This window comes from Talpa occidentalis, unplaced genomic scaffold, assembly GCF_014898055.3.
Source record: "Talpa occidentalis isolate TD23 unplaced genomic scaffold, MPIMG_talOcc4v2.1 talOcc4.10, whole genome shotgun sequence".
Classification (NCBI taxonomy): Eukaryota; Metazoa; Chordata; class Mammalia; order Eulipotyphla; family Talpidae; genus Talpa; species Talpa occidentalis.
In genome coordinates this window covers 38737004-38753015 of record NW_023600993.1, presented here as the reverse complement: position 1 = coordinate 38753015, position 16012 = coordinate 38737004, and the positions used below count along the sequence as shown (strand labels likewise).

At 43.7% G+C, this 16012-nt stretch overlaps 1 protein-coding gene across 1 annotated transcript in view; it reads right to left on the bottom strand.

Annotated features, from left to right (window-relative positions):
• Positions 1 to 16012, bottom strand: part of CACNA2D3 (calcium voltage-gated channel auxiliary subunit alpha2delta 3) — an 807400-nt gene that overhangs the window by 67993 nt on the left and 723395 nt on the right. The window contains 3 exon segments of the mRNA XM_054694676.1: positions 2786 to 2856; positions 5920 to 5982; positions 15582 to 15626. Coding sequence (XP_054550651.1) covers positions 2786 to 2856; positions 5920 to 5982; positions 15582 to 15626 — 179 coding nt within the window.

The window sequence follows — 16012 nt, the reverse complement described above, 5'->3', positions numbered from 1 at the left end:
GATTCCTAATGCTTTTTGAACAAGAGTCCCATACTTTATTTTGCATTGGGCACTGCAGATCACACCACTAGTCCTGTTTCTACCTGTCTCATGGAGCTGTTAGAAAGGACTGCAAGAGATGGGATCTGTCAGGTATAGCACTGGCCCAGTGGGTGGTAGGTCCTGGGGAAGGTAGCCCTGTGATCATTACGTTCACACTGCTGAAGCTACTGCTATGTTATTTGGTCCCTTGATACTATATCATATGTATCTGGCTGGGCAGAGTCAAGTCAAAGACTCAGCAAAACTGACCAAGAGTGACTATTTTGCCTCTTAGATCATTCTACATGGCTGTGGAGCTTTCTCAGAGCTCTCTCAAGTTGTGATTTGTTCACCCACAACAGAGACTTCCCTTTCACATGACACTGAGATGCAGGGATGGGAGGCCAGTTCAGTAGACCCAGCCTGTGCTTTGCCTGGGCTCAGTCATGTCACCAAAGCAGCTTAGTCTCCATGGCTCCTGTACTGGGGGGAAGAAGGGATTGAATTTAACAAGGTTCATGACTTCTGCCTCTTCCTGCCAGTTACTTTCGGCTACATCCTTTCAGTGTTTCTGAAATCCAGACCTTCTCTGAATGAAGAACTGTCAACCTTAAGCTCTGATAATCACTGCATGCTGCAAAGGGCAAGGACACACATTTCAAGGAAGACAGCAGCACTCCAGAGCTGGAGACCCCATCACTAGGCATCTTGGGGAGCCAGGAAGGAGATGTGTGAATGCAAGAGAAGCATTGTCTGGTCCCAAGCAGAAAGCAGAGCCGAGACTGAGCAGAGATCCAACAACAAAAACCACAGTAGCAGCCAGCAATTATTGAGGCTTTAATATTTGCCAGGCACTGTGTAAGAACCGTATGCTTATTATTATCTCATTAACTCTAACAGCGACCCTTGGAAGTAATGATTATCATCTTCATTTTCTTAGATAGGTAACTCAACCTCTTCTAAGTCATGCAGCTAGTAAATGTTTGAGCCTTGGCTGTGAACCCAACCCACCTGTCTCCAAAACCCACACTGTCACTGCTCTTCCCTGGTGAGGGGGCCTTGAAATAGGCCCAGGAGGCCTGTCCACTAATTCCTGAATGACAGCAGTAGCTGTTATATTAAGTCCCACCCCTTCCCATTTCTCAAACATGCTATAGCTATTATGTTGGCAAAAGAAACTTCTAGATTTCTGCTAACCTTCCTTTACCCACATTAAGGGGGAGATTAGGAATGTAAAATTCCACTACAACCTTTCTCTCTCTCCCACCAAACTGTTTGAAAAGATATCTAAGAGGGAGCAGAAAAAAAAAAAAAAAAAAGATTTTGTCAAAGAAGTTGAAAAATATGCCTTCAAATGAGAAACACGTGTGTGATTATTCTTCATTTTGGTCCTCCTTCCCCCACCAAGTTGAAAACAAGCTAACACGACACAAATGCATACGTCCACAGAGAGATAGAGAAAGCTGGGGTGCCCTAAGCTGCAGAACTCCATGAGCTGCCCTGGGAAGCTTTAAGAAGCTGGCAAACCCCACAGCAGACAAACCCAGGCTGGCTCTGAGCAGAACTTTCAAGTGCACAAGGACTCCTGGCAAAAAAGGCAAAAGCACCACGTGAATTTTAATGGGACCTGAACAGGAGTGAGCACTGCTCCACGCAGGCCTGAGGGCCAGCAAGGGTGTTAGGGATTGCAGAAGAGCTGCAGTTATGCCAGATTTTATACCATTTCTTTTCTGCCTCTTTGTGGCATAAACATGCTGTGGAATCTCAAAAATTGGGTCATCATTTTTGAATTCCCTGCTTTCAGCACAGTGCTCAGTTGGTCTTGTTGACTGGCTTAAAAGTCCGATTTCCTGAGCTAACACTTCCTGGCCATTCAGCTGCAGGGGAGTAATAAACTGGGACTGCCTTTCCACCAGCAGCCGGCGTGCAAGGGTTCTCACCGGCGGGCTGAGGTTCGTCCTTGTATTTCCTGCTCTTATACATTTAACAGCATCGAATATGCCCATTAAAGCACCACTTCAAAGGCCACCGTTCTTCCTGGGAGGTAAAAGAAAGGGAGGCAGGTTGCCTTCCATAGGGACATCACTGGCTTCCTGATCTCCTGGGGTGATGGCTTTTCCTATAGGCTTTGGTGTTCCCAGGAGTGGGGCTGGCCTGCCTGGGAGGGACACGAGGAAGCCTCCTGTATGAGCTGCGGGTAAGGATGAGCTCTGTCACCACCCAGCTGAGGGGTACCGGTCACCAGTGGCACGTGGCCCCCTCTGAGTTTACTTCTAGCAGCAGATTTAAACATTACCTCCCTCTGGAGCAGATTTTGAGAACTTTCACTTAGTTTTCTAAAATTATCTTAAGTCTCTAACATCATTTGCCATCCCTGAGTTCCAGATTTCTAGCAAGCTTTCCCAACTTGTCAGTGTGAGACAAGATGCAATTGTCTGTTTTGACCAGGTGAATACGTCTCCTACTTCTTTGTGATCACTTGCTTGAGACTGATAGAATCATGTCCCAGTGCAGGCTCTGACTTCAATATTGGCCTCCCATAAAGTCTACACTGGGTGAACAGGAAACTCATTGTGAGCCACATTTCTAAGACTCTTAACACTCATGCAAGAGGCATCAGATTTCAGCGAGATCTTCTGGAGCATGAACACAAGTAAAAACCAGCCACGGGGTCAAGTCTGGGCTTGCTTTATTTGACCTTGGTTTGTTTTATTTTATTTAGGCAAACTATTTCAGGGGGCACAGGGGACCATAAAATCCTTACCTTTTAAAGGAGCCCATTGTTAACAATTTGTTCATCACAGCTCCCTCGACCTCACCAAAAAAGTCTCCAGTCTGCCGGGAAGAAAAGAAGACCCATGAGGAAGTGTGGATAAATACTGTGCCCAACACCAGAGAAGAAATAAAAATTAGCCCAGTCTGTGTCCTGGAGCTGGTAGGAGCAGAAGGCAGGTTCACAGGACTACTGTTACATAAAAGTGGAAAGGTCTTAACAGCAGATGTGAATGCTTTCACAATACTGGCTGGTGTGTGTGTGTGTGCATGTGCGTGTGCATGTGTGTGTGTGTCATTGTACAACACATGCTCAGTGTTGGGATTGAAACACACATGCACACATGTGTACATACACATTACCCTTGAGTGGAGTAGGCATTAACTTGCACTTAATTCCTTGCAATTAAAACACTACTTCATACAGACAGAAATAAGCTGTGAAAGGGCTTCCTAAGCAGTAATAAAGAGAATTGCTTAAAATTCCTAGATGACCTGGTTAGAGAAATAAAGCAGTTTTCTTCAGCAGTCCTATAACTTTCCTACAGTTGAGAATACGTCCTTTTTCAAAATCACTTTCTGTGGAACCCTCTATTTGTTCATAGGCAGTTATGTTGACAAAGAAAAAGCGGGCCCAGGCCCTCGAGGAAACAGCATGACTAATCAGCCTTCTAACAGCTACCCCTACTCTGGTGCTGTCTGCAGGGCATTTCAGGCCTAGCCGTCCTTCTGCATCACCAGGCTGATGCTTTTTGAAAGTCAAGCTCTTGGTGCAGGATGAGATTTGCACACTCAGTGGGGGTCTAAAGGATGGCCATCCTCCTGCATCCCTAGGGTCTCCTTAGTCACTTCTGTCACCTCTTCGGGCCAGCAGGGGTGGCACACACACACTACAGCAGAACTGAGTGTGGGCAGCAGTCTCCTTGGCCAATACCCTAGAACAAGGCAGTGCAGATCCATAGAGCCCCCCATATCTCCTGTGGGTGAGCTGAGGATTTATAAGTTCTGTATGGGTAGGCGTGTGGACAGCATTGCACTCAGCCCAAATTACATCAATTCCTTAGGTTTTGTATTAGCTAAATCTCAATTCCATTACGAACACCCTCCTGGGTGTTTCAAGCAGAAAGGCAGATGGAGACTTCAACAAATACTCAAGAAAGGGAGGAGAAAAAGGAGGAAACAGCATTGTGCTTATTGAAACTAAGCCCTGCTTTTTCCACTCCAGGGACACTGGAACCTTTGGCAAACTCTGGGTGTGTGCTGCCTGCCACTAAGAGCAAGAAGAACATTTGTAAATGTAAATATGCCAGTGTCAATGGAACCGGTTGTTAGATGAAGAAGAATTATCCTAATTGGGGTGCAGGAAACCAGACAATATCAAACAAGCCCAGGCAGAGCTGACGGCAGCCTCCTGGGGCAGGGCTGCAGGCCTGTTTCACAGAGAGAGAAAACAGAGGGCAGAGCACATATGCAGAAGCCACAGCTTAGGAAGAGCAGCTATTTCAGTGGTTCATTTTGTTGGTGCATATAGATTCAGCATTGGAAGACACCCACTGTACCCTTCCTGCCCCCAGCTCAGGATCCTTCCTATCTCAGCCCTCTTGATAACTTGGTTTATTGTTCCATCCATTCGGAACGTCCTGATGCTTCTCCTCCCATACCTGGGGGCTTAGAATCACAGACCTATGAGCTTCCTGCACCTAGGAGACAGGCTGTATTTCATGGGCTCCTTTATCCTGTTTAAAGTCTAATATCCAGTCATATTGAGCATATGAAGTGATGGTCTGACCACGGTTTGACTCTCAATAGTGCATTTTTTCACCCATTGAAGGTGTATTTAAAATCCCACAACACTGGCATGGATTGGAAAGTGAAGTGAAATTTGACATGGTCTTTGGAACCAGTGTTTATAAATTAACAAGCCATCAAACTCAGACCCTAAGGAGCCACATGTAAGGGCAATTAACTAATTTATTAAGCATTAATGGGCCTGTTGTACTGTTGACTACCAGAGAATTTTAAGTGATTTAAATGGGACTTCATGATAAAATGTTGGTAGCCTCAAATATTAGAGGTGGAATATGCCTTTTATAGTCTGGCATCTTTCTACAGAGCCCACCAGGAGGTCCAGGCAGGTAAAGTTATTTGCCCAAGATCCTAAAACTAATTAAAGAACAGAGCTAGTTCCAGAAATCATCACCTTCACCTCTAAAGTTATTGTATTACACCATACCGCTCAGCTTGTCTGTCGTTTATTTCCTTTAATATGCTAACTTAATTTCTAGTTGCAGAAAAAGCTTTAATGTATAAAATTTTAATGGAGAAACCTGTTTCTCTATTACCATACTACTGATTTTAACTCTTACGCTGATTTCCAAATACAGTGGAGATTCCTGTGCTCAGTCCCATTTCTAGGTTTCTTTCTACCTATCTCCCTCCTACCCCTACAGTACACACAGCTCGATCACATGATAAAAAACTCCAGCAGGGAGGGGGGAAGCAAATACTGTTTAAAAATGAACAACGATGTAAAAAAGAAAAAGAGAAAAACTCCTCCTAGATCTCTGCATCCATGTCCCTGGGCGTTAAGAACCAAAGTGACTTATTAAATTCAGATAACTGATGTTTGAAAAGCAAAAGTAGAAAGAAAAACCATAATGATAATTATGTAGGAACAATGTGTGTGTGTGTGTGTGTGTGTGTGTGTGCATGTAGTAGTACTAGTAGTAGCAGCAGCAGCAGCAGCAAGAAGATGCAATAACAAAAGGAGGAAACTCCTTAAAATTGCCCAAACATTTTAAGGCACCTCCACCCTTGAGGCAAAGAGTTCTATAAATTGAATATTTTATGAGTGAGGGAGCAGACCTTGGAACCTCCCTCCCTCCCCTCTGCCCTTCTCCCTGCCTCCCTCCCACCCTCACTGGGAGGTAAAATCTTCTTGGGGCCTGCTGGAAAGTAGGCTGTGACATTCTTACAGGGATGGAAAAAAGGTTTTACAATCTACTGCTATCACTTACCTCTTAAATATAGGTCATTGTCTCAAAGTTTTAAAACCATAATTTGCTTCCACAACCCAAGCACATTCCGAGGCCTTCCTGTTTGAGTTGGTAGAAGCTTCTCACTCACCTGTGTGTAGTCTTCAGACACCAGAATAAATCCATTATTGTCTATAAGGTAACAGTTCACAGTCTAGAAAATAAAAATACCACAATTTCAACTAGGGAAACTCAGACTGCTTTTACATGAAATGACGTACTTCCAACCTGAGAGAAACTTCTTTTAGGTTGTTTTGGGGAATGGGAAATGCCTTCCAGCTCTGGGAGTAAAGGCCCCGGTGAAGTTAACCCCAGTGTTTACTTTGCAAAACTAACAAACAAAATTCAAACATCCAGCAAGCCTTGAACACTTCAGAGTAGGATAACAAGAACATACATTAAAAAAATACATCAATTACATTTTGTCTTTTTTTTTTCTTCTTCTTTATATGACCTGAATAATATTTCCTAGGAACAAAGTGTTCAGAGAACGCGAGCCTGTATTCTTAGTGGCCGAGGTGCAGGCTGTTTTGAAAGCCAAACGCCAGCACAATGTCATTACTATAATGATGTATTAATGAAAACACCGTGTCAGCTCAGAAGACCATCAGGGGACCAGGTAATATTTTTTAATTTGTTCATAGACTTAGGCAGGGGGGAAGGGGCAGACTTCTGTTAAAGGGGCCCCTCAGGCCTCCTAAAGGTTTTCAAACTGTGTTTTTAATTGGGAGCTGGATTTGGGGGCAGGGCTGTTAGCTTTTGGTAGCTCAGACTTATAAATTGTAGAAAGCAAGGTAAGCCCAAACCTCTGCTTCCCCCACACTACTTTAATCTCAAGTGAATGATTTGCTACAGGCTAAGTTTTAATTACAGTGCTGTGGAGTTTAAACTTAAGGTTTAATTCTGTCCTTGATGTAACTCAGTTTCTATTTATTGCAGCTTTACATACCAACTGCAACATTTAATTTGTAACATATCTTTACCCTGAGCTAAATTCCCCCTAGCTCCAGGCCACCGCAGGACTGGTGTTTTCTGACACATTTACCTATCCTCAGAGTTTGGCTTTAGTCTGGCACAAAAGTACAGCAGTGAGTTGGTCAGTAAGACTCAGCTTTTATTACGAGGCAGTGGTGGAGAATCAGCAGAAGATTTAAAGCCCCGCCAGCACCTTTTAGAAAAGAGGTAGCTGCTTCGGTGAGCAACAGCGCTTTCCTTGGTCATCCTTATTCAGATACTGACGATCTCAACCCTCACGTAGAGAATCAGAAGTCATGATAACTCATTCTGCACCCCTAATTACAAAATTAGTTCCTACTCAAATGTGCCCAGCCAATTAGTACTCCTGCTATTAGACCTATCTCTTTGGTCCATATATCTTTGTCTGCTGCTCTTGTAAACATTGGACAACACAAGACAGGTAGAAGGCAGATAGATCACAAAGTCAACTGAAAAATTTAAGCAAGAGGCATGATTTCCTGAAGCTCCTGAAAGTGATGTTGAAGATCAGCTGTGGTCACAGAGGAGACATTGGCACTTTGTGTCTGTCGGAAGTAACACAAGAGGAAAGAGAAAAATCACCACAGAAAACATGGAAGATGCTTCCAGAAAGAATGATTTCAAATGCACAGGACTAAGAGAAGGTCTTGGGAAAATCAATCAACTCCTCTATAGTCGACCAGCCTGCTAGATCACTCTGAGAAAATCAAATGTGAAGTGACAGATTTTCTACTGTGCTTTTATGATTTTATCAGAAATATTATACTCGCTGTTCTCAAACTCCACTGAAGTTGTTTCTGTGTTTGGCGAATTAGACTACTAGGGCAATTATAGTCTACATTTAATAAAATGAACGCCTTTTAAAGATTTCAACTTTATTTAGAGGAAAAGCTTCAATAAAATGTTTCATTATTTGTTACACGTGTTTGACTCTTTTGCTGCCTTAGTGTCTTGGACATGAGGACCTCTGTGCTTCTCATGGTGACCTGCTCTGGGGAGTGGAGTTCAGAGGAGACTCTCTTGTCGGTGCGTCCACTCTCTTTGCTTGTATGGAAGGAGCAAAGTTGAGAATTCTGGAGGAGTGGGAACGGCTGTTTCAACTTTGAATTTGTAAAACCAAGTTGTAAAAATGGAAGGGTGGCAAGGCAGGGAGAACACCAGTTGGAAACTGTCACACAAAGAAGCTTTTCATAAGACATGTGGTCCAATCTGATGAGAATGAAAATAAAAATAGGAAGAAGGAGGCTGAGGAGGATGGCAGCTATGGGAGGCGTCCTCTCAGGCAATCCTGACTCGTCACTCTGTCAAGTAGCAATTCTCTTCTCAAACAGAGGAGATTTGTGGCCCAGAGATGTCACCTTTCCCAAGGTCACACATCTAAGGGCTGTGTGACTCCAAAGGCACATTCTTTCACTGGCCAACGTCCTCTGCATTCCAGAAGACCACAAGATATAGTCAGGATCTCTGTTCATGGAAGCTTTTTCTTGTTTGAGAAGAGCAATCCCTTAACATCTGTGTAGCTAAGAACAGGTATCACCTGCCACATACTGCCACAGGCCACACAACTAATGGCAGAAGCATCAGCCAGACCAGTCAATACTCTAAGTGTTGTTGTTCCCATGATTAAAAACAAGCAAAAGCAACAAAAATGGTTGATATTTGGGGCCCAGGGTTATTGACCGCTGCAATAGGTTTCTGCCAGCCCCAAGCACACCATTCTTAAGTTAATATCTGAATGCAGAGACTTAAACACAGCTGAAGGGGATTTTCTGTACATACCCACTACTTGCTAAGGAACAAACTATGGGAAAAAAAATGCCCATTACAGGGGGGTCTCCCTGATGGCTCAAGGGGTTAAGTCTCAGCACTATGAAGTGATCCGCAGCCACTGCAGCATGAGTTCGATCCCCGGCCAGGGAGCTAACCACATGGCGCAGCAGACCTCTCCTTTCTCATCCACTGCTCCCCTCAGCCGTGTATTTCAACCATTCTGCCTTTCTGCTCTCTACTCTGTCACTGGTGAATCCTCTCACCCCCAGCACATCTGGCCTGTACCCCAGTTCTTGCATGCATAAATAAGTAAATCTTTTTAAAAAATGCCCATTACAGACCAGAGTGTAAAACACACTTGATGATCCACTCATTTTGGTCAGATTAAGTCTACATTTGACTGTCTGGCCATGGAAAGAGGAACCGGGTGGTGGGTCAAGTTCCTGGAGGAGTAAATGTTCACTTTCTCCAAAGGTGCGTCACACTTTGCTTTAGGACAGTGGACACACCTTCCTGGGCAAGGGCTAAGGGACACTATTTGTTTCTCTATATTGCATAGCTGTTGGCATTTATTTCTTGGACCATGCTTCCCTCTGTCGTTTTTAAAATTCATTTTCTCCCCTTAAAGTAGGATTCCATGACAGGAACTTATTGGCAGAGAAGATCTTATGCTGTGCTCATTCATGGATACGTTTGAATGTCAAAGTTACATGGTTTATGAAAGGGCTTGGTCATTCTATGAAGAAAGAAACAGATACTGTCAACATTGTGATTTATAAATGACTGAGAAAGTCATGGGTCAAAAGCAAGGATGCTGGATCCATGAACTTGGAAGTTATCGTTTAGTTTTAGGTAAATTTAGTCACCACGATAGCATTGTGAACACCCTGCCAACAACCACGGGAGAGCAGGGCACTGGTTACTGTGTGGTCAGGATAGAATTAGCCAGATCCCTCTCTGATCAATTGCTTTCTCTGTGTCTCTTTACAATAAATAACATCCAATCACCTTCTCCATATTCCTCTCCAGTAAAAGGACATAAAGGAGAAATTTTCTAACTTTTCATCACTATGTTACTTTTCCCCAAGTTAAGCCAAACACCCTGTAAGATGTCTGCCCATCACCTTGTCCCAGGGACAGTGTGAAGGGCTTGGAGAAATCACAAGCTCTAATCTTTGAGGGATATTGGAAGTGCCTGCTCTGCAGCCACCTTTGACAAAACATCTGGTGATGAGGTTGTTTAACAAGTGTGGAGATAAGACACAGATAAGGCAAGAGTCGGTGGGGAGTTGATTTTTGAAAATGGGTATCTTTCTTCAACTACTTGAGAACTCACAGAAGTGTGATTTCCAGTCACAAAGGCAAAGCAGGGGAATACCTGAGGTTAAAGCCCAAAACCAGGCCTTAGGATTTGGGCAGTCAAAGAGAGTTAAGGAAATCAAGTGAGGAAGGGATATTTGAGGGGACCAAGTACCAAGCTTGTGTTAACTTGAAGGTGCTATTAGCCCCAAGGCTAATAAGGTACTAGCTTTGGAATGAAGACTTAGACATTTATAATCAGCGTGACATTTTTGACATCATAAGTCTCAATTTTCTTATCTGAAAGATGGCGAGAGCAGCAACTGTTTCTTAAGATTGCTGAGATTAAATGGGAGGGGAAGGAATTGCTAAGCACAGTGTAAAGCATACAGCACATAGTAAGTCCTCAAAGAGCAAGCATGTATGTCTACATAGCAAATGATGGTCACCACTTACTTTACTACAGACCATCTAAGTAATCTAATGCTACAAAGTTGCAGTTTCTCAGTAAGGGAAGTTATTACTAGTTCCTAGCAAGAGGCTGTGCAGGCAGGTGCACTGAAGTCTGTTGCCTTTTGTGTTTGGGGGATGCCTTTTGTACATTTTGATTGGCTAGACTAAGCAATGATTTTGAAACAACCTGGCTAGGGGAGGTAAATGAGGACTGGGTTGTAACATCTTTGGGTGAGGTCTGAGTCCTTGCATCTCAGGACATAAAGGTGCCACTCTCCTTATGACCTCCGGGTCTCAGAATCTGAGCCCTAATATTTCATTGTGGAGGAGATTTGACTCTTCACACCATTTGATGTGCCTTTTCATCATAGGCTACCTATCAAAATACTGTCTTGAAAAATATATCGCAAAGGGGTCACTTTGGAAAGAAGTGTCTGGTAAGAGTTAACCTGTGTTCTTGCCTTCAGTAGCTATCCCACTGACCCTCAAATGCCTACAGGTTGGGCTGGGTGGTTCCAGAATCTAGTGGCACTATATAGCTCTTTCATACTTTAAGAAGGTTCTTCCGATTCTAGAGGAAATGCTTACAAGGCCTTAAAAAATTTAATCATGATTATTAATCTTAATTCCTTTGAAGGAAAAGAGGATGGCTGCTGATATTGACTATGAAAACTCTGATCCCCTCACCGTCCTCTTATTTCCACCAAATGCCTCAATAGAAAAGAAATGTCTTTCACTCTCTTTGCAAAACTCTGGTGTTCATATCAGGAGGTGGGAGCTGCTGGAAAGGTGAAAGAAAATGAAAGGGGTGAGGAGACAAAGGGTCAGACTGGGATGAGAAGCAGGCATAGCCTTCCTTCTTCCCTTCTGTCTGAGCTCCACCCAGGTTTCTGTAGACTACAAATGTTATAGGGTGCATGCCAGTGAAAGGAGGAGAAGCATTGCAGGACAGGAACAGATGCCATTTTCCCCACTCCCATTTATATATGTAGCTAACTGGGACTACAATTCCCAGCATGCTGTGTCTGAATGGGGGGCAGTTGGGAAGGAGCAAGGTGGATATATATAAAAGGAGGTGGAACAAAGGAGGAGGGGGATACATGAAGAAGAGACAGGTGAGTGAGAAACATGTGGGGGAGACATGTAGTCATTGGCAGAGGCAGTAGCAGCCATTATCTTGACTTCATGGTGGATTATATGGGATATTTTGAATTTTGAGTCTCTCTTGTCCTAGCTCTCCAAGAATTGCTTTGCCCCTTTTTTGTGGTTCCCTATCAGATGGTATGTTAGACTTACGACAAGCTTATGGGTCTCAGCTATTCCGCTTTGGGCCAAGCCTGTTTGGCTAAGCATTTGTGCCCACAGAGGGTAGGTAAATTTTGTAATTTTATTGGGAATCTGTTATTTGAAATGCTTTCTCTTTCCCCCACCGATTAAAGATTTTTCACACTAAGTTTCTACTTTCTTTGACTTTTTAAAAAAGATTCATTTATTCATTTATTTATTAATTTATTTATGTATTTATGTATTTATTTGTTTATTTATACAAGAACCTGGGTACAGGACAGATGCGCGGGAGGGTGAGAGGATTCATCAGAGACAGAATGGGGAACAGAACAGGCAGACTGACGAAATACACTGCTGAGGGGAGCTGCAGGCGAGATAGGATAGGTCTGCTGCGCTTTGTGGGACCCTCGCCGGCAGGCTGGGATCAAACTGGTGCTGCAAAGGCTGCGGACAGCTTCACAACACGGCACAGAACTGCCTGCGCCACCAGGGGAGGCCCTGATTTCTTTGACTTTAACCATGTAGATGATTAAACCCTATTAGAACATGCACTCCTTAACAGTTTGGGGGCCTTGGGTACCCCTAGGTCACCTGGTTACACAAAGACCTTTGCCAACTTAGTACCTGCATGTAGGGCTGTCAAACTATTAAGGTCTCATACTGCTTCAGGCATTGTCTTCAATGTCATCTCCTCCATCTTCAGTTGACCTAAATGTTGTCCTCAGAGACCTACCCTGATCACCCCACATGAGTCTCATTCACAGCACTTATTACAGTTGACATCACTTGTGTCATCTCCCCTGCTAACCAATAAGTTCCAGGAGGACAAGCACTGTCTCTGCTTCCCACTGGGTCCCCCCAGTGGTCAGCCAGGTGCAGGCACATAAGAAGGACTCAGTAAGCCTGTCCTAGAGAAACGGTAAGTATGAAGTGTCGCCTCTGAAGTAAACATTGGCCCTGGGTGGAATAGTGATCCCTAAAAGTCTCCAGGCAGACCCACTACCAGGCACTCCCTGTCACATGGCTCAGGCATTGTCTGGGTCAACCGAAAATGTGTCTCTATGAGATGGGGAGACATCTGGCCACATGGACTCCACCCATCAGCCCAGGGCTCACCAGTCAAGACCCAGGGAGTCCACTGATGGGAATGACAGTGGGAGCGGGGTAGATTCAAGGCAAAGCATGTCTGGTAAGTCTTAGGGAGTGGGCCTTCAGTGCAGAGGGGAAGCCAGAAGTACATGAACTTAATGAGCCCCCAGCAGATGTTTTTAATGGGGACCTGATCACTTGAGGGCAGTTGGGAGAGAGAAGGGACGTGGTCTCAAAGGCTTAATTAAAAGTTATGAAGGAGAATGATACATGGAAACAGTCTGCTGAAAAGATAGAAAGAGGCCTCTGTGGGGAGGCAGGGCTGGCTTTCCCATTTAAAGCTATGTAATTGGTTGCCTAAAGCCAAAACTTTGACTCAAAATGGGAACTGAGTGATAGTTTTAAAGTGCAAAATGAGGACATTTGAACATTATATTAAGTGCAGAAATCAGAGCAAATTTGCTTAATTTTCAAAGTAGGTAAACCTTTAAAAATCATTTGAATGGGGGTTTATCCCAGTGGCTGCTCATATCTTGTGCTGAGTCTGCCCAGAGGAAATTGTCAATTGCCTAAAGCAAATGTGCCACTGCTGTCTGAGGTTTTGGATTCAGGTGAACCACAACTGTAGGGGAAGAGAGTCTAAAGACATTTTTGGTTTATGGCTAACATTTACTGAGTACTTATCATTTGCCAGGAGCTATGACATATATTTTTCATATATTAGTTCATTCATCCTCCCCATTACTCTGTGAGGTAGATTTTTCAACCTCCATTGCAACCCCTGAATCATAATGAGGAAACTGAGGCACAGAGGGGTTCTGAAACTTGTCCCAGGTCACATCTTATTACTGTCGTAGTCATGATTTGAAGCTAGTTATTCTAACCTAATAGGCTGCACTTTTAACCACCATGCAATACCACTGTGAAATCAGTCACTGAACAATAAATACACATGGTATGTTTCTAAGTGGGGATCAATTTCCACTTGTTTTTATATGTGAGGATGCACAGAGGCAGTGTGGGTTGTGGGAAGATTACTGCCTTTGGCTTTATTCATCAACTTGTTCAATCAACTACTCATTCATCCATTCATCCAACCAACCAACCAACCGACCAACCAACCAACCAACCAGTAAGCAGTCAGTCAACCAACAACTATCCAAACCATCATCCAACCCATGAGTGAACATTCATCCCTATAGTCACCCAACTAACCAAGTGTCTTCTCTTACGTATGTTGAGATTAGTAATTCCACCTACCATACAAATGAAGGTCTTACCACAGGATCTCACAACACTGATTAGTCAATATTATTATTAATGTTAGTCAATAATATTAGCCAAAATTATTTACTATTAAGACAATAAATATCTCAGAGAGGAGAGGTCTGAGGTCACCTGATTGCCCTCTAAATAGTATCCCCAAACTTAGCAAAAAGGTGTTGTTATAAAATGTCACAGGGTACTCTTTCCTAAGGGAAAATTGTTTTGGATTAGATGGTCAGAAAATTGGGCTTCTGCTGAAAAGCTTATTGATTGGTTTGTATTCTTTGGACTCATACAATGATTAATACTTCTTTCCAAATGGGTCTTTTTTAAAATATATCTGTAGGGACTAAGTATTTTGTCTTTTAAGTCCATCCTAGACTCTTTTATATTCCCGTATTTGCTTTTCCTTTTTTTGAAGACCATTCTAATCTATGTTTTCTGTGTTGACATTATGTTTGATCAGGGTTTCTTTAATCCCTGTGATAATCAGAAAGAGTAAAAATATATGACTATAATTTTGAGTTTATGTATTGACTAATATTTAGTAATGCAGAGAGAGAGAGGCCACAGGAGCCAAAGGGAAAGGCCACTCCCTGGTGGCTTCAAAATAGGAGGGAGAGGGTGTGTGGGATCAAATGTGAAAACACACGCTTGATGGACAGACTTATGGCAGTGGGACATTTTTCCTTTTCTTTTTTTTTGTAAAGATTTATTTATGTATTTATACAAGCACTGGGTACAGTCAGAAGCGTGGGAGGGTGAGAGAATTCACCAGAGCCAGAGCGGGGAAAAGAACAGGCAGACTGACAAAGTACACTGCTGAGGGGAGCAGCGGGCGGCAGGAGAGGTCTGTCGCGCCATGTGGGACCCTCGCCGGTGGCCGGGGATCGAACAGGCGCTGCAGAGGCTGCGGGCAGCTTTGCAGTCCAGCGATCAACCGCTGCGCCACCTGGGGAGGCCCGGGACATTTTTTCTATTGCTCATGTGTGGAGTTAAAATTCCAGAGGGAGAGGGAGAGAGATGGAGGGAGAAAGATGGAGGGTGAAGGGTGGAGGAGAGGAGAGGAGGGAGGGGGAGTTGGAGGAGGAAAGCACTATGATAGAATGAAAAATTCTGAGTTTTCAACTCCTAGATTCCTCGGGTTCATGTACTACACAAAGCAAGACAATTTCTCTGACCCTCAGTTTTCTTATCTGCAAAACAGGACACACAGTCATATCCATTTTACAGGACAATCATTTGTATCCATTTTACTGGGTTGTTAGAAGGATGGAAAGAAATCACACGGGCAAAAATCTTTAAGAATGGTAATGCAAGCTTCAAATACAGGCATTTGTATAATGTCCTCTAAAATGCCCAATTCCAATAGTGCTGTTCATTCAAAGCACATTTCTCCAGCTCTCATTAACTGTCTGATGTGGGGGAAGGGAAGAAAAAAGAGCAAGTGCATGTCCTTGTTCTCTGCCAGGGGAGACTGGGTCCCAGCAGCCTGGCAGCTTGCTTGTGCGGAGGGGTTGCTTCCCTCAGGGAGAAACTGCTATCTGCCACCTCCTCTTGGCCAGGGCAGCAACAAGGCAGGAGGCCTCTTACCTCATCATCGCAGCTGATGGAGCATTTGCCATCCAGAGAGGCGCACTGTGTTGGGGGAGAAGAGGAGAAGCAAATGGAAACGAAACCTGTTACTTGGATGTTGCAGAACCTGGGAGGAGGCCACTCAGCTACAGACAAGCTTGGATCCAAACCCCAATTCCTTCCAAAGGCAGTGCTCCAAGATGAGCCTGGCCTGCCCCTCTGGACCATTCCCAACTCCAAAGAGCAATATAGACAATAGTTATTGGAGCTCTGGTGGAGGGTGAGCAAGGCACGCACACGTGGAGGTGTGACATATTCCCCAAACGATAGATGTTGAATCTAGGGGCAAATCAATAAAACTTAAAAAAAGACAATTGGGGGGGACCTGGCTCTTTTTCATTTTAATTTACATTGTTATTCAATATCACTATATTTTTAATATCTCAAGT